The sequence below is a fragment of the Nerophis ophidion genome, linkage group LG03, assembly GCF_033978795.1.
Source record: "Nerophis ophidion isolate RoL-2023_Sa linkage group LG03, RoL_Noph_v1.0, whole genome shotgun sequence".
NCBI lineage: Eukaryota > Metazoa > Chordata > Actinopteri > Syngnathiformes > Syngnathidae > Nerophis > Nerophis ophidion.
In genome coordinates, this window is record NC_084613.1 from 79,161,694 (window position 1) to 79,181,276 (window position 19,583).

The 19,583-nt window shown below is 41.7% G+C and overlaps 1 protein-coding gene across 2 annotated transcripts in view; it reads right to left on the reverse strand.

Annotated features, from left to right (window-relative positions):
* Nucleotides 1-9,303: 9,303 nt before the first annotated feature.
* keap1a (kelch-like ECH-associated protein 1a) overlaps nucleotides 9,304-19,583 on the reverse strand; it is a 47,642-nt gene continuing 37,362 nt past the window's right edge. For both annotated transcript variants that reach the window (XM_061896163.1, XM_061896162.1), the window contains 7 exons: nucleotides 18,172-18,318; nucleotides 17,982-18,088; nucleotides 14,714-14,843; nucleotides 14,443-14,639; nucleotides 14,174-14,379; nucleotides 13,924-14,100; nucleotides 9,304-9,782 (listed from right to left, as the gene is read on the reverse strand). In XM_061896163.1, coding sequence (XP_061752147.1) covers nucleotides 9,598-9,782; nucleotides 13,924-14,100; nucleotides 14,174-14,379; nucleotides 14,443-14,639; nucleotides 14,714-14,843; nucleotides 17,982-18,088; nucleotides 18,172-18,318 — 1,149 coding nt within the window. In that variant the 3' untranslated portion in view covers nucleotides 9,304-9,597. The remainder of the gene's footprint in view (nucleotides 9,783-13,923; nucleotides 14,101-14,173; nucleotides 14,380-14,442; nucleotides 14,640-14,713; nucleotides 14,844-17,981; nucleotides 18,089-18,171; nucleotides 18,319-19,583) is intronic.

Genomic DNA, 19,583 nt, shown 5'->3' on the forward strand with positions numbered 1-19,583 from the left:
AAACGTTTGGAAAAAGTTGACTGGGCTGTTTTGTACCTTCTGCAACATTTACGCATTGAATTCAGCGATTGACAAGAGGCATTTTTCCCCGTATTGCTGTTCTGTGTAAAAAAAAAACACAGAATGCAGCAAGAGGGGATAACATTGACCTGAACATTCCTAACATTCTAGTTGGAAAAGCCATTTTTTCGCGTCTTGTTTTACATAAATGCTACCGACATATAATGGAAGGAGAAGGTCGACCCGGCAATTTTCCACCTTCAGAAGCCGTATCCTTTTTACACTGTCAAAATATTTTTTTTCCCAGAAGGTGGTTCTGTATAAAAGGCACCATCATGGAAATAGTCCACCAGGCAATATTGCACCTTCTGCAACATTTACTGCATCAAAAAGTCAGTGATTAAGCCTCTTCCCACATGTCAAGTTCTGTATAAACAGCACCCACACAAAACGGGGGAGACAAAGTTGACTAAGAAACCTTCAACCATCTAGTTGTATATCTCATCTCGTTTTTGACCTGGCAATTTTCTACCATCTGAAACAATATCCCTTTTTACACAGCCAAAAGCAAACATTTTCCCCTATGGGCAATTATGTAAAAAAGGCATCAATATGAAAGGTGAGATACCTTCGAAAGTAGTGGAAGATTGGCTGTTTTATTTCTGCGTTTTTTTCCCCCTGGTGGGGTTCTGTAGGAAAAGCACCAACAAAGAACAGGAAGAATATATTGACTATTGGTAGTAGACCCTTTTAAACATTTTAAAGAAACATCTGTGTAAACGGCACTATATCACAGGCTGAAGTCGAGCCAACATTTTTCCACCTTTAAAAAGTAGTAATGCCTGATGATACTGGCATTTTTCCATGACATTGTTCTGTATGCATGTGACAAAGATGACTTGACAATTTTCCAACATCTTTGAAAGTAACACACTCTCAACACCTTTTTAAAAAATAAATTTCACATCTTTTAAAATACAGGATTTTTGTCGCTGTTCTGTATAAATGATACCACGCCGGAGGCTGAAGTCGATAAAGCAATTTTTCATCTTTAAAAAGTAACTACGGTTTGCACTGCCTGAACATTTTCCCAAAACACTGTTCTGTATAAATGTGACAAAATTGACCTGTCAATTTTCCACCATCATTGCTAGTAGCCCATTTCACACAGCATTTAGAATCTAACGTTTTTCTGCCATAATGCGATTAAGTTGACCTGGCAGTTTTTCACCATCATTGCTAGTAGCCCCTTTCACACAGCATTTAAAATCAAACATTTTGTCTGTCATAATGCCATAAATTTCACCTAGCAATTTTCCACCATCATTGCTAGTAGCCCTTTTCACATTGCATTTAGAAGCTGACATTTTTCTGTTATAATGCAATTAAATTGACCTGGCAATGTTCTACCGTCATTGCTAGTAGCCCCTTTCACGCTGCAATTAGAATCTGACAGTTTTTTGTTTTAATGCGATAAAATTGACCTGGCAATTTTCTACCGTCAAGGCTAGCAGCCCCTTTCACACAGCATTTAGAATCTGACATTTTTCTGACATAATGCAAAAAAGTTTACCTGGAAATTTTCAACAATCATTGCTCGTAGCCCCTTTCACGCTGCATTTAGAATCTGACATTTTTCTGTTATAATGCGATAAAATTGACCTAGCAATTGTCCACCATCAGTGCTAGTAGCTCCTTTCACACTGGATTCAGAATCTGACATTTTTCTGTTATAATGTGATAAAATTGACCTGGCAATTTTCCACCGTCATAGCTTGTAGCCCCTTTCACACAGTATTTAGAGTCTGACATTTTTCTGTTATAATGCGATAAAATTGACCTGGCAATTTCCTACCATCATTGCTATTAGCCTCTTTCACACTGCATTTAGAATCTGATATTTTTTGGTCATCATGCAATAAAATTGACCTGGCAATTTTCCACCATCATTACTAGTAGCCCCTTTCACACAAAATTTAGAACTTGGCATTTTTCTGTTATAATGCAATAAAATTGACCTGGCAATTTTCCACCATCATTGCTAGTAGCCCCCTTCACACAGAATTTAGAACCTGGTATTTTTCTGTTATAATGCAATAAAATTGACCTGGCAATTTTCCACCATCATTGCTAGTAGCCCCCTTTACACAGAATTTAGAACCTAGGCATTTTTCTGTTTTAATGCAATAAAATTGACCTAGCAATTTCCCACCATCATTGCCAGTAGCCCCCCTCACACAGAATTTAGAACCTGGCATTTTTCTGTTATAATGCAATAAAATTGACCTGGCAATTTCCCACCATCATTGCGAGTAGCCCCCTTCACACAGAATTTAGAACCTGGCATTTTTCTGTTATAATGCAATAAAATTGACGTGGCAATTTCCCACCATCATTACTAGTAGCCCCTTTTTACAATGCATTCAGAATCTGACATTTTTCTATTATAATGCGATAAAATTGACTTTGCAATTTTCCACCGTCATTGCTAGTAGCCCCCTTCCCACAGGATTTAGAATCTGAAATGTTTCTGTTATAATTAAAGTTAAAGTTAAAGTACCAATAATTGTCACACACACACAAGGTGTGGTGAAATACGTCCTCTGCATTTGATGCGATAACATTGACCTGGCAATTTCCCACCATCAACGCTAGTAGCCCCCTTCACACAGAATTTAGAATCTGACATTTTTCCTCTATATTGCGATGAAGTTGACCTGGCAATTTTTCATCATTATTGCTAGTCGCCACTTTCACACTGCATTCAGAATCTGACATTTTTCGGTCATAATGCCATAAAGTTTAACCTGGCAGTTTTCCACCATTGAAGGCGGCATTTAAAGGTAAACAAACGGCACGGGCAGTAGTCAAAGTTCACCGGCCCATTTTCCTCTTTCCTTTCGCACGTCACGCCACATGCGACAAATCGTCAGCACTTTCACACAACGTCCCGCTTGGCAGGTTTTCTGTATAAAAGGCGCAGGTGGATGAAATGAGCGCAACAGTTTAGCAGTATCTCTGTGTGAAAGAGGCAGCTTTGTATTGAGCGGGGATTAAAACAACGTATACGGCAGTGCGTGTCACATGTCACGCTCATTTGAATATGTGAGGTCTGTTGGGGGAGGGGCGGGAGAGGAGGGGGGGGGGGGGGGGGTATCGGCGGGACGTGTTTCCACGCCAAAGGCGCTCGCTTTCCGCCAGCAATGTCACCTTCATGGGTGGCTCCGTGGCAGGGTAGCATCCTTCAGAATGTAACAGATTAGCTTTGCAAGGCTGGGATGTTGATGAGGTCATCACTTCCCAAGGACTCACACACACACACACGCACTGGAGTTAAAGCCCCCCCACCCCCCACCCCCCTTAGAGCCTCCATTTCCTGTGTGTGGACAACAATGAACAACATGCCTGACAAACATCATCACAGCACACTTCCTGTGAGAGACACAAGTCCTTATTGCACTTTGCATGGAGACCAGTGATGACAACCATAGAACAGGAAGTGGAAAATTATAAAGCAAGGCTGTCAAACTCGCTATTTTTATTGAGGGCCACATCACAATTATGGCTGCCTTCAGAGGGCCACCTTAATTGATGTGATGGACCACGATGAATGACATGGCGGGCCACCACGTTAAATCAGGTGACGGACCACATTAAATGAGGTGGCGGATTACATTTATCAACATGGCAGGCCACGTTAAATGATGAGGCCGATGAGAAATATTAACATGCCAGGCCACTTTAATGATGTGACAGACCACATTAAATGATGTGGTCGATTAGAATTATTAACATGCCAGGCCACTTTGATGATGTGACGTTAAATGACGTGGCCGATTAGAATTATTAACATGGCAGGCCACTTTAATGATGTGACAGACCACGTTAAATGTTGTGGCCGATTAGAATTATTAACATGGCAGGCCACTTTAATGATGTGACAGACCACGTTAAATGTTGTGGCCGATTAGAATTATTAACATGGCAGGCCACCTAATGATGTGACAGACCACGTTAAATGATGAGGCCGGTTTAGAATTATTAACATGCCAGGCCACATTAATGATGTGACAGAGCACATTTAATGATGTGGCCGATTAGAATTATTAACAGGCCAGGCCACTTTAATGATGTGTGTGACAGAGCACATTTAATGATAAGGTGGATTACATTTATCAACATGGCAGGCCAAATCAATGATGTGACAGACCACATTTAATGATGAGGCCAATTAGAATTATTAACATGCCAGGCCATATTAATGATGTGACAGACCACGTTAAATGATGTGGCCGATTAGCATTGTCAACATGCCAGGCCACTTTAATGATGTGACAGACCACATTAAATGACGTGGCCGAATAGAATTATTAACATGCCAGGCCACTTTAATGATGTGACAGACCACGTTAAATGACGTGGCCGAGTAGAATTATTAACATGCCAGGCCACTTTAATGATGTGACAGAGCACATTTAAAGATGTGGCCGAATAGAATTATTAACATGCCAGGCCACTTTAATGATGTGACAGAGCACATTAAATGACGTGGCCGACTAGAATTATTAACATGCCAGGCCACTTAATGATGTGACAGACCACATTAAATGATGTGGCCGAGTAGAATTATTAACATGCCAGGCCACTTTAATGATGTGACAGAGCACATTTAAAGATGTGGCCGAATAGAATTATTAACATGCCAGGCCACTTTAATGATGTGACAGAGCACATTAAATGACGTGGCCGACTAGAATTATTAACATGCCAGGCCACTTAATGATGTGACAGACCACATTAAATGATGTGGCCGAGTAGAATTATTAACATGCCAGGCCACTTTAATGATGTGACAGAGCACATTTAAAGATGTGGCCGAATAGAATTATTAACATGCCAGGCCACTTTAATGATGTGTGTGACAGAGCACATTTAATGATAAGCTGGATTACATTTATCAACATGGCAGGCCATTTTAATGATGTGACAGACCACATTAAATGATGAGGCCAATTAGAATTATTAACATGCCAGGCCACTTTAATGATGTGACAGACCACGTTAAATGATGAGGCCGGTTTAGAATTATTAACATGCCAGGCCATTTTAATGATGTGACAGAGCACATTTAATGACGTGGCCGATTAGAATTATGAATATGGTAGGCCACTTTAATGATGTGACAGACCACTTTAAATGATGAGGCCGGATTAGAATTATTAACATGCCAGGCCACTTTAATGATGTGACAGAGCACATTTAATGAAGTGGCCGATTAGAATTATTAACATGCCAGGCCACTTTAATGATGTGACATACCACATTAAATGATGTGGCCGATTAGAATTATTAACATGCCAGGCCACTTTAATGATGTGACCGATTAGAATTATTAACATGCCAGGCCACTTTAATGATGTGACCGATTAGAATTATTAACATGCCAGTCCACATTAATGATGGGACATACCACGTTAAATGACGTGGCCGATTAGAATTATTAACATGCCAGGCCACTTTAATGATGTGACAGAGCACGTTTAATGATGTAGCCGATTAGAATTATTAACATGCCAGGCCACTTTAATGATGTGACAGACCACATTAAATGATGTGGCCGATTATAATTATTAACATGCCAGGCCACTTAATGATGTGACAGAGCATATTTAATGATGTGGCCGATTACATTTATTAACATGACAGGCCAATCAACCTATCTCCAGGTGCATGTCTTAGGAGGTGGGAGGAAGTCGGAGTACCCGGAGGGAACCCACGCATTCACGGGGAGAACATCCAAACTCCACACAGAAAGATCCCGAGCCTGGGATTGAACCCAGGACGGGTTTGGTGACCGCCAGTGTCTCCGGTGGGAGGAGGTAAGAGGGTCCGCAGCTGCAGGAGGACGCAAGCTCCGCTCATGTCTACGGTAAGAGCTGACTTTTTTCACCGATATTAGTCGGTTGACATGTGGTAGGGAACCATGTTCGCTTGACCGCTCTGTTCCATGGTAAAGCTTCACCTTCGGGAATGTAAACAAGGAAACACCGACTGTGTTTGTGTGGCTAAAGGCTAAAAGCTTCCCACCTACATCTTTCTTCTTTGACGTCTCCATTATAAATTGAACAAATTGAAAAAGATTCAGCAACACAGGTGTCCAGAAAACTGTGTAATTATACAATTAAAGCAGACTACTTATAGCTGGGATCGGGCTGGAAAAAAATGTCCGCCACAATCCAAGACAGCGCGCACGCGTCATCATAACGATGTTTTCAACAGGATACTTCGCGCGAAATTTGAAATTGCAATTTAGTAAACTAAAAAGGCCGTATTGGCATGTGTTGCAATGTTAATATTTCATCATTGATGTATAAACTATCAGATTGTGTGGTCGTTAGTAGTGGTTTTCAGTAGGCCCTGGATCGGATCGTTCCGCCATGATCTCCTATTGGGGGAAAAAGGGCTCTTTTTCCACATTTGTATGCATGCAAATATCTCCCTATTATTTTTTTGTATTCTCCTCGCCTTGGAGTATAACTAACACATCCCCGGGAGGCGGTAGGATGGCAATATCTGCAAGGACACACACCTCCATATGTGTGTGTGACAAGAGATTAGGGGGAGGGAAAGTAGAAGGTGATTGCGTCACACAAATCGACGAGCCAGTCACTTTAAGTAGTGACTCATGATGGACCCTGAACGCACCACACTGACGCCAACAGGTTGTGGCGTCACTTGTGTTCGTCAAACACCTGACGAGAATATAAAAGCACAAGTGGTGTCCTCTTCCTGTTTCTGAAAGACTGTAATTATTTTAACAATGAATTTACGGCCTCAGTGTGAACCCACTCACACCTTTTGAAAACGATTTAGCTCTCGTCAACAATTCAAGCTGTGCAGCAGAGATGCGCCTTTATGACACGGAAATGCAGTTGTTGGAGTTCTTGCACCATCTAGTGGTGATTAAGAGTCATTACATTAGCTGCATTTGAACGTTTTTATTTGTTGAGCTGGAAACCTGCCCAAAAGCTGCAACGTTGTAATTATAATAGAGTATTTTAATAAGGAAAATGTTAACAAATTATTGTACCTCTGTATATATATATATATATAAATTATTTTATCAGGTAAGGAATTTAATATGTATTTTGAAAATGTAAAATCAATTAAAATTATTTAGTATCCACCCGTCCATTTTCTACCGCTTGTCCCTTCTGGGGTTGCGAGAGCCTATCTCAGCTGCATTCGGGCGGAAGGCATGGTAGACCCCGGACAAGTCTCCACCTTATCGCAGGGCCAACACAGATAGACAGACAACATTCACACACTAGGGCCAATTTAGTGTTGCCAATCAACCTATCCCCAGGTGCATGTTTTTAGGAGGTGGGAGGAAGCCGGAGTACACGAAGGTAACCCACGCAGTCACGGAGAGGACATGCAAACTCCACACAGAAAGATCCCGAGCCTGGGATTGAACCCAAGACTGCTGAAGACCTTCGTATTGTGAGGCAGATGCACTAACCCCTCTTCCACCGTGCTGCCCCAAGATTAATAGTATTTTATTTAAAAATATATTACATTATTGTACCTCAAGATTCAGCATATATAAATATGCAAAATATATAATACAATTATATTAGGTTAGGAATCTAACATGCATTTTGAAAATGTCAAATCAAAAAGATTTAGTATGGTATTTTATTTAATTAAATATTAAATTATTGTACCTCTTGATAGATTAATCATTTACAATTATCAAAAATATATAATAAAATTATATCAGGTTAGGAATCTAACATGTATTTTCCATCCATCCATTTTCTACTGCTTATTCCCTTTTGGGGTCGCTGGCGCCTATCTCAGCTACAATCGGGCGGAAGGCGGGGTACACCCTGGACAAGTCGCCACCTCATCGCAGGGCCAACACAGATAGACAGACAACATTCACACACTAGGGCCAATTTAGTGTTGCCAATCAACCTATCCCCAGGTGCATGTCTTTGGAAGTGGGAGGAAGCCGGAGTACCCGGAGGGAACCCACGCAGTCACGGGGAGAACATGCAAACTCCACACAGAAAGATCCCGAGCCTGGGATTGAACCCAGGACTTCAGGACCTTCGTATTGTGAGGCAGACGCACTAACCCCTCTGCCACCGTGAAGCCCTAACATGCATAGCTCGGTTGGTAGAGTGAGGGTTGCAGATTCGATTCCCGCTTCTGCCATCCTAGTTACTGCCGTTGTGTCCTTGGGCAAGACACTTTACCCACCTGCTCCCAGTGCCACCCACACTGGTTTAAATGTAACTTAGATATTGGGTTTCACTATGCAAAGCGCTTTGAGTCACTAGAGAAAAGCGCTATATAAATATAATTAACTTCACTTCACATTTTGAAAATGTCAAATCAAAAAGATTTAGTATAGTATTTTATTTAATTAAATATTAAATTATTGTACCTCTTGAGAGATTAATCATATCCAAATATCCAAAATATATAAAACAATTATATTATGTTAAGAATCTAACATATATTTTGAAAATGTAAAATCTATTTATTAGCCTAGTTTTTCTTGTTATATTCGTATTTTTACTGTTAAATTTTTATTTGTATTTATTTATTTATTTCTATTGTTATATTTTCTCTTTTATTTCCATCTATACCCCCATTATTTATCTTTTTAAATTCAATCTCAATTCTGTACACTGCTGCTGGAATTTTAATTTTCCTGAGGGAACTCTCCTGAAGCAATCAATAAAGTACTATATATATATATATATATATATATATATATATATATATATATATATATATATGAATATCCAAAATATATAATACAATGATATCAGGTTAAGAATCAAACATATATTTTGAAATGTAAATCTGTTTGAATCATTTCCAGCCAGAACACATGCATTCATCAACAAATAATCAAAGGAACTTAGAAGTTTGACAAGGGAATTCATATTTTAATGATTGTCAACTTGATATGCAACACCCAATAGACATCTTTAGGGTGTTGCAAACGATTTTAAAGTTTCCTTGAAAATGTCCAACACCATCAGGGATATCATTTTATTGTGTAACTTTTACAAATATATAATAATTATTAAAAAAAATTGTAAAATAAGGATTATAATTCTATTCCATCACTATTAAAACATGTAATATTATCCATATTTTATGTAAATAGATATATGTTGTAATTATTTTGTTAATCCATGTGTGCTTACACAAGGTACATCCACACATATATATAATATTTTTTAATAATTCATTTTGGCAAGAATAAATTCCGGGCATAAGTTAAACTATTTCATTATATTTATTTTCAAAAGCTTTACATGTCAAGTAAATATGAACTACATTGGCATCAGCAAAGTGCTCATTTAGATGTTTGTGGGGAGGGGGGTTATAAGAGGTAGAAATGCAACAGTTTTTCAAAATGAATTAAATATTGTAGATTGTTGGTAATTGTTGCACCTTGGTTGGTTTCCAACATTCAATAGATGTCCTTTTTCCATGCAAAAGTCCACCTGCAATCTTCCACATTTCACACATAACACTGTTGCATCCACTTACAAACCGGCACCTCCTTCATCAGTTCGTGGCATCCTGCTCGGCTTCTCCGTCTTGCTCGGGAAGGCTGCCCGGACACGGCTCCATGGTGACGGCCACGCCCATGCCGCTGCGCCCCGTCGACATTTCGGTGACGTGCGTCCATTCGTTCCTTTCGGGGCAGTAACGCTCCACGCTGGACAGGAAGTCGTGCTGGTTGAAGCCTCCTGTGGGGGACAATTGTTGTTGTTGTTGTTATTCAGAGAAAGCAGGAGCGAACTTGAAATCTACGACCACAAGGTATCCCACCCGGCATCTTGTGGATGTTCCATATAGGAGTGGATTAAAACGCACTTAAGAGTTGCTCTAACCTGGTGGTCAGGTTGGTGAAATACACGTTCACCATTCCCCAAAACAAACGATTTGATGTAAATTAAGGAAAATAGTCCATTCAAGGGTCAAACTGTGATCACCACAGGGCCTCACTTATCTGTTTTAGGTGACATTTTAACTGCCATACTAGTGTAAAAAGTCAACAAATTACTTACAAAAGAAAAAAAATAGGGATGGGCTTTATGGCCTATGACTTATATCACGACATATAAAAGCATCTTCCTCTTGCCATAACAATATCACTATGTAATATTTGGCATATAAATAATACTGGAACCATTTCAAAACAAGTTAAAAAGGCTATTAATAAAGCTCCTGACGGATGCCGCTGCTTGACTTTCACTCTGAAAATGCCAGTGTGTTCAACAATGCCACCAATATACCCATAAACAAGGTGAAATTATACATTTTTTGTTTGTTTGGGAGCGCACCAACGTGTGTGCATATTGACACTCAAGCTTGCTGTAATGTGTGTTTGGATAAAAGGATTGTTGACACCCTAATACAGGGGTGCCCACACTTTTTCTGCAGGTGAGCTACTTTTCAATTGACCAACTCGAGGGGATCTACCTCATTTATATATATCATTTATATTTATTTATTTATGAAAGAGACATTTTTGTAAACAAGTTAAATGTGTTTAATGATAATACAAGCATGTGTAACACATATAGATGTCTTTCTTTCACAAAGACAAGAATATAAGTTGGTGTATTACCTGATTCTGATGACTTGCATTGATTGGAATCAGACAGTAATGATGATAACGCCCACATTTTCAAATGGAGGAGAAAAAAAGTTGTCCTCTCTGTACAATACCACATGAAAGTGGTTGGTTTTTGGCATCTAATTCATCCAGCTTCCATACACTTTACAAGAAAAACATTGGCGGAAAATTCCGTAGCTTGCTTGATTGACATTCATGGCACCCGAGGGTCTTGTGAGATGACGCTGGCTGCTGCCAGTTCATTATTATGAAAAAATGACCGAGAGGAAGGCGAGAAACACTTTTTATTTCAACAGACTTTCGCGCCGTCCCTTCCGTCAAAACTCTAAAGGCCGACTGCACATTTCCTATCTTCACAATAAAAGCCCTGCTTCATGCTGCCTGCGCTAACAAAATAAGAGTCTCGGAAAGCTGGCGTGCACAAGTGATATGCACGGCAGCTTTCTGAGGGATCACTTGTGCACGCCAGTTTTCCGAGACTCTGTATTTAGTTAGCGCAGGCAGCATGAAGCAGGGCTTTTAGTGTGAAGATAGGAAATGTGCAGTCGGCCTTTAGAGTTTTGACGGAAGGTACGGCGCGAGAGTCTGTTGAAATAAAAAGTGTTTCTCGCCTTCCTCTCGGTCATATTTTCATAATAATGATATTGCAGCAGCCAGCGTCATCTCACAAGACCCTCCGGTACCGTGAATGTCATTTAAGTGACGTCTTGGTGAAGATTGATGATCACTAATTTTTAGGTCTATTTTTTTTAAAAGCCTGGCTCGAGATCGACTGACACACCCCCCGCGGTCGACTGGTAGCTCGCGATCGACGTAATGGGCACCCTTGCCCTAATACATACATACACACATATACATATATATATATATATATATATATATATATATATATATATATATATATATATATATATATATATATATATATATATATATATATATATATATATATGTATATGTGTATGTATATATATATATATATATATATATATATATATATATATATATATATATATATATATATATATATATATATATAAAGATCTAATTGAGTTTGTAAATCAAGGTTTTACTGCATTGAATATTGTTTATATCTAGCAATCCTAAAAAAAAACTTTCATACAACACTTTTAGCGCATATGAGCTGCGTGCATTAGCCTTTTCCACGCTATGAATGCAGGATATCACAGGATATCACCACAAAAATAGCCCCCAAATGTAGCAAAACACAGCTACTCCTTTAATGCTTCCCCCCCTCTACTATAAATTATCTTAAAGGCCTACTGAAACCCACTACTATCCACCACGCAGTCTGATAGTTTATATATCAATGATGAAATATTAACATTGCAACACATGCCAATACGGCCTTTTTGGTCTACTAAATTGCAATTTTAAATTTTCCGCAAAGTGTCGTTTTGAAAATGTCGCGGAATGATGACTCGTATGATGACGCATGCGTTTGACGTCTCGGGTTGTAGCGGACATTATTTTCCAGCCCGATCCAAGCTATAAGTAGTCTGCTTTAATCGCATAATTACACAGTATTCTGGACATCTGTGTTTGTGAATCTTTTGCAATTTGTTCAATTAATAATGGAGAAGTCAAAGTAGAAAGATGGAGGTGGGAAGCTTTTAGCCTTTAGCCACACAAACACACGGTGTTTCCTTGTTTAAAATTCCCGGAGGTGAAGCTTTACTATGGATCAGAGCAGTCAAATGAACATGGATCCCGGCAGTTTTTGGTGAGAAAATTGTGGTAATAAGTCGGCTCTTACCGGAGATCAGCGGAGCTTCCTGTCCTGCTGCGGTTGCCATGACTACCCTCAAAGTCTCTGGCGTCAACACACCCGTGGCCACACCCCTCCGACTTTCAGGTACTATTTAACTCACTAAAACACTAGCAACACAATAGGCAGATAAGGGATTTCCCAGAATTATCCTAGTAAATGTGTCTAAAAACCTCTGAATCGCTCCCACTGCAATCGCCTTTTTTTTTCTAGTCCTTCACTCTAAATTTCCTCATCCACGAATCTTTCATCCTCGCTCAAATTAATGGGGAAATTATCGCTTTCTCGGTCCGAATAGCTCCAGCTGCTGCTGGCTATAATTATAAACAATTTGAGGATGTGAGTAGCCCCACAACCCATGACGTCACGCGCACACCGCCTGCTACTTCCGGTACAAGCAAGGCTTTTTTATTAGCGACCAAAAGTTGCAAACTTTATCGTCGATGTTCTCTACTAAATCCATCCATCCATCCATTTTCTACCGCTTATTCCCTTTCGGGGTCGCTGGCGCCTATCTCAGCTACAATCGGGCGGAAGGCGGGGTACACCCTGGACAAGTCGCCACCTCATCGCAGGGCCAACACAGATAGACAGACAACATTCACACTCACATTCACACACTAGGGCCAATTTAGTGTTGCCAATCAACCTATCCCCAGGTGCATGTCTTTGGAAGTGGGAGGAAGCCGGAGTACCCGGAGGGAACCCACGCATTCACGGGGAGAACATGCAAACTCCACACAGAAAGAACCCGAGCCTGGATTTGAACCCAGGACTGCAGGACCTTCGTATGGTGAGGCAGACGCACTAACCCCTCTGCCACCGTGAAGCCCTCTACTAAATCCTTTCAGCAAAAATATGGCAATATCGCAAAATGATCAAGTATGGCATATAGAATGGACCTGCTATGCCCGTTTAAATAAGAAAATCTCATTTCTGTAGGCCTTTAAACTTCCATCCATCTATCCATTCATCTTCTTCCGCGGGGGCAGCAGCCTAAGCAGGGAAGCCCAGACTTCCCTCTCCCCTCCCAGGGGATCCCGAGGCGTTCCCAGGCCAGCCGGGAGACATAGTCCTACAAACGTGTCCTGGGCCTTCCCCGTGGCCTCCTACCGGTCGGACGTGCCTGAAACACCTGCCTAAGAAGGTGTTCGGGTGGCATCCTGACCAGATGCCCGAACCACCTCATCTGGCTCCTCTCGATGTGGAGGAGCAGCGGCTTTACTTTGAGCTCCTCTCGGATGACAGAGCTTCTCACCCTATTTCCAAAGTGAGGAAACTCATTTCGACCGCTTATACCCGTGATCTTGTCCTTTCGGTCATGACCCGAAGCTCATGACCATAGGTGAGGATGGGAATTTAGATCGACCGGTAAATTGAGGCAAAGCTCTTCAACTTATTTGAAAGTAATATCCGGTTGAGTGCACGATTTTGTGTCGTTGTGAGCGACGGGACTGACCGAGCACAAAGATGCGGCCCTGGTGCACAGCCACGCCGTGCGCGCTCCGGCCGCTCTGCATGGATGCCCTGGACTCCCACGTGTTCCTGGCTATGTTGTAGCGCTCCACGGTGGCCAGCGGGTGGCGTCCGTCAAAGCCTCCTATGGCGTACAGGTAAGAGTTGACACACACCAACCCTGCACAAGACAAACAAAAGTAACTATGAACCAGAACTTTAGCATTCATTTGTTGCTGCTGTCGAAGGATTACCCAGTCCGCTGCGTACGGTGCTCATGGGTGCCAGCTGGTGCCAGGTGTTCGTGTCCGGTTGGTATTTCTCTGCCATATTGGAGCGGTTCGGTCCATCAAGGCCACCCACCACGTAGAGGGCTCCCCCGCAGGCCGCCACTCCTACCCCCATCCGGGCCACCGACATGGGGCACACAAAGGACCAGCGATTGGACTCTGGATCCCACCTGCAAAGCAAAAGTGTGTCAAGCTGAACTTGGTTTGGACAAAGCAGAACCCCCGTCACAGACCTCTCCACAGTGTTGTGCAGCGTGGAGCCCTGGGATCCGCCCACTGCGTAGATGCAGCCGTCCACCACTGCCACCCCGACCCGGTTTCGGGGGATGTTGAGGGGAGCGCGCTGGCTCCACTGGTTGGTCATAGGGTTGTAGCAGCACAGCATGTTGGACTCGGTGGTGTTCTCCAGAGACAGGTTTCGGCCGCCGACCTGAAAGACCCGTCATTGGCCACGTTGAAAAGAAAGACAACGAGGGACGGTTTTGAGGCGGGTGGACAACCCACGGTGTAGAGGAGCCCGAAAAGGGTGCACGCTGCCAGGCCACTGCTGGGAGCGGCCATGTCGGCGAGGTTTATCCACACTTTCCTGCGCGGGTCGTAAGCCTCCATGGTGGCCAGGGAATGCTGCCGATATCTGAAGAGGAACGAGTACAAGTCAGTTTGGCACAAGAATAGTGTGAGACACAAATTGTACGGTACACCGGTACCAATAAAGTACCGCGATACTAATTGATTGAAATCGGTACTATACCGCCTTTAAAAAGTACCGATACCGTTCTTTCATCTGAGTGCAGCTGTGCGGCGGGGACTACAGTGCCGAGGCGCATGATGTCAAAACGCACACAAAGCGCATACAAGCAATAACATCTTGGAGAGGAAGAATGGCAAAATAGATAATTCTACTGGTTAATGAAAAGGGTGGTGAAGCACAATATGGAGGTATTTGGGCTTCGAAACCAACGATAAAGGTGACACTTTGAACTAGGAAGCGCCACGCTTCAAGTGTTGCTTTAAAGCAGGGGCGTCAAACTCAAATACAGAGTGGGCCAAAATTTTAAACTGAACAAAGCCGCGGGCCAAGGTTGAACAAATGAACCTTTTAATAGGGACCCAAACAAGTTTTGCATTGAATATTGAACAAGCGAGACTTATATAACTTTATAGTGACATGCAAAATCGAGTTTCAAATAATACTAATAATTTAAAAATAGCAATGGCATATCAAATCAAATTTAAATAGAAATTGAATGCCTCTTTTCTATTTGCAGCCTTCTCAGGTAAATATCAAAATAAACTTTTCCCACAGGGTAATAATACATTTTTATATTGTAGCGTCCAGAAGAGTTAGTGCTGCAAGGGTTTCTGTGTATTTGTTCTGTTGTGTTTATGTTGTGTTACAGTGCGGATGTTTTCCCAAAATTTGCTTGTCATTCTCGTTTAGTGTTGGTTCACAGTGTGGCGCATATTTGTAACACTCTTAAAGTTGTTTATACGGCCACCCTCAGTGTGACCTGTGACCTGTATGGCTGTTGACCAAGCTTGCATTGCATTAGCGTGTGTGTGAGTAAAAGCCACATATATCATGTGGCTTTTCTACATAGGAAAAGCGGACGTGACGAAAGGTTTTAGTGGACGCTTGAGGCAGTGCCCTTGTTGTCCAGGTGGGAATCGTGAGAAATTTGGGAAAATGGTTGCCCCCTGTGATTTTCGTGTGGGGCACTGAAATTTGTGAGTCTCCTTGGAAAATCGGGGGGGGTTTAGCAAGTATGGGTATTAGCGGTGAATGCGGTGTTACAGCGACACCGCCGCTGTATAATACCGGCGGGCCAGCTGTAATGTTAATTTGATATTGCCTTAAGGGCCAAATGAAAATACAGGCCAGAGTTTGACACCCATGCTTTAAAGGCAAAAGAAAAGACAATTCTACTGGTTAATAAATAGGATGGTGAAGCACAATATAGAGGTATTTGGGCTTTAAAACCAACCATAAAGGTGACACTTTGAACAAGGAAGCGCCGCGCTTCAAGTGTTGCTTTAAAACACGCCTCGACAAATGTGGCAATTAGCATAACCACATTTGCTTCAAACTTAGGTAAACATTTAAATAATAACCATTTAGATCAGCAGTTATAAAGAGTGACAGGTAAAAATGTAGCTGTTCCACCTGTCCTGCCGTTCGGCTTCGGTGCAGATCGTAGTAGAGAAGCATAGGGGAGACATTCCCTTCAGTTCACTTTACACTGCAAAGAGTCTGCTTAGCTCAAGTCAAAATTTAGGCTGCCGATTTGTGACAATCTGGTTGTTTTATCATATTGTAGGACAAAATCGTACCCATTCATCACTTTACTGCGCAGCGCGTACGCTCCTCACTCTCTCTCTTTACTCGCCCATTCACTCACTGACGTCACTCAGCCAAAACGTTGACATTCTCAAAAACACAGTGTACGCTCATAAGCAAACCAGCTCCCCTGTTGTGCACATAAAGATACATAATACGTAGATACATAACATGTAGATATTTGGATGCACATACAGCTGCTTGTAGATGCACATACAGCTGCTTGGATTGATGTCAAATATTAGCGTCGTTAGGACCACCCATCTAACGCCAACTAGTGCAGGTAAAATGACTGAATTTGGCAACAAATTGCTACAAATTGTGCTTTATCTTTAACAGATGTGTGTTTTACCTGCAAACATGGATTTTTTGTGTACATTTATCCATATTTTTGTTTTTAGTACTTACTAATAATTGTATTTTTCTTTAAAGCACAGACCAGGATTGGAAACCATATCCATCCATTGTCTACCGCTTATTCCCTTTGGGGTCACGGGGGCGCTGGTGCCTATCTCAGCTACAATCGGGCGGAAGGCGGTGTACACCCTGGACAAGTCGCCAGCTCATCACAGGGCCAACACAGATAGACAGAGAACATCCACACTCACATTCACACACTAGGGCCAATTTAGCGTTGACATTAAACCTGGCAACCATACATCATAAATAATTTTATATTATGTTAATAAAGCTTTCTTATTATATTCTAATCTAATTCTTCATTATGGAAATTTGTAAATTGTTCTTTGAGTGCATCAAGAGAAACACATTGTGGTTAATGCCCTTTAATTTATATTTTAACCTTCTAAAACTGTTCTTTGAGTGCAATCGGAAACATATGTTTATTGTATTGTAAGATTTTCTGTTAAAATAAAGCGAATATTGACACTTTATCGTAGTTCCCTTTATTTGGAGAATTATCGAGAAGTTTTGGTACCGGTACTGGTACCAAATTATCGGTATTGGGACAACCCTAGTCCAAAGTATGGTAAGTTCAAATTAATGCATGTCATTAATTACAATATTTTCTAAACACAATCATCTAATCGTCTCTTGGTGGAAGAACTGTATTTAAATTCTGTTTGACACAAAGAGATTTGTTACGATAAAATCAATGCATGTTATTAATTAAATAATTTACTGAACACAACCATTTAATTGTCTGGCATTATTCCACCCGGTTAGCCTTCAAAATGAACAGAGTTCATATCAGTATTGTATCAGAAGTGAGAAAAGTTCTACCACTTTCCTAAACAACATGCTAAAAAAGAATTAACGAGGGCTACTCATGTACTTATTTACTTTACTGATATATAGACTTGAACCACGAGGAAACTGAGAGCACTGCAGCAACATAGAAAACAACGGGAGTACAATTCTGCAGCATGCAGCGCTAAGTGATCGCTGGCATGTGTGCTTAAATGTCCGTCATACCCTCCAGCCACGTAGATGAGATGTGTTCCACGTATGGGCGCCGGAGTAACCTTCCTTAACGTCATTTCCTGGAAGATCTTTGAGAGGAAGTCCTTACAAGCGTTGGCCTTGAGGTGTGGGAAAAGGAGCATGTGACTTTAAGATATGAGCTAAACACACCGTAGACAAGTAAAGTACAGTAGTCAAGTACCTTGCTGAGGATGGGGCAGGACTGGAGCTGGTTTTTCAGGAACTTGGGGGGCAGAGCGTAGATGTGGACCGCGTTCAGGAGAGCGTGGAAGTACTGGGCTCGATTCTCCAGGTCCCAGCTCACCCAGTCTGTACATGCTTTATACACCTGAAATGATGTCTTTACTTGTAATTATTTACCTCAATTACAATTGCTACTGTCGCTCACTTCTACATCCTGTGTTGTGGAATGTATCAGTCCCACCATATTTGTGGCACTAATTGAGGTTTTTAAAGGAAGCTAAATTCCTCAGAAGACCATTCCTGCAGGCTGTTCATTATAAAATATATAAATACTCAACATTTGAACATAGTTAAAGGCCTACTGAAAAAGATTTTCTTATTTAAACGGGGATAGCAGGTCCATTCTATGTGTCATACTTGATCATTTCGCGATATTGCCATATTTTTGCTGAAAGAATTTAGTAGAGAACATCGACGATAAAGTAAGCAGACGATGCCCGCGTGACGTCACCGGTTGTGGAGCTACTCACATTGTTTACAATCATGGCCACCAGCAGCGAGAGCGATTCGGACCCGAGAAAGCGACGATTTCCCGGTTAATTTGAGCGACGATAAAAGATTTGTGGATGAGGAAAGTGAGAGTGAAGGACTAGAAAGAAAAAAAAGGACGAGGGCAGTGGGAACAATTCAGATGTTATTATTATTCAGATGTTATTATAGCTCGGTTGGTAGAGTGGCCGTGCCAGCAACTCTAGGGTTGCAGGTTCGATTCCCGCTTGTGCCATCCTAGTCACTGCCGTTGTGTCCTTGGGCAAGACACTTTACCCACCTGCTCCCAGTGCCACCCACACTGGTTTAAATGTAACTTAGATATTGGGTGTCACTATGTAAAGCGCTTTGAGTCACTTGAGAAAAGCGCTATATAAATATAATTCACTTATATAAATATAATTCACATTAGACGCATTTACTAGGATAATTCTGGAAAATCCCTTATCTGCTTGTTGTGTTTCTAGTGTTTTAGTGAGATTATATGGTACCTGAAAGTCGGAGGGGTGTGGCCACCAGGTGTGGTGAACGCCAGTGTCTCTGAGGGAAGCCACGTTTCTCGACGAGGCGAAGCGAAGGCAGCCGTTGGGGCCGGGCTGAGCTTTTTTTCCCCCCTCCTCCACGGTGGAAGCATCCCACGTTCGGGGGCGGCCGGTCGGAGGAGGCAAGAGTCTGCAGCTTCCTCTTTGACAGGTGCACGAGGAATGACTCAAACTCCGCTCATGTCTAAGGTAAGAGCCGACTTGTTACCACAATTGTATCACCGAAACCTGCCGGTTGACATGTTCGCTTGACCGCTCTGTTCCATAGTAAATCTTTTGGGAAGGAAACACCGGCTGTGTTTTTGTTGCTAAAGGCAGC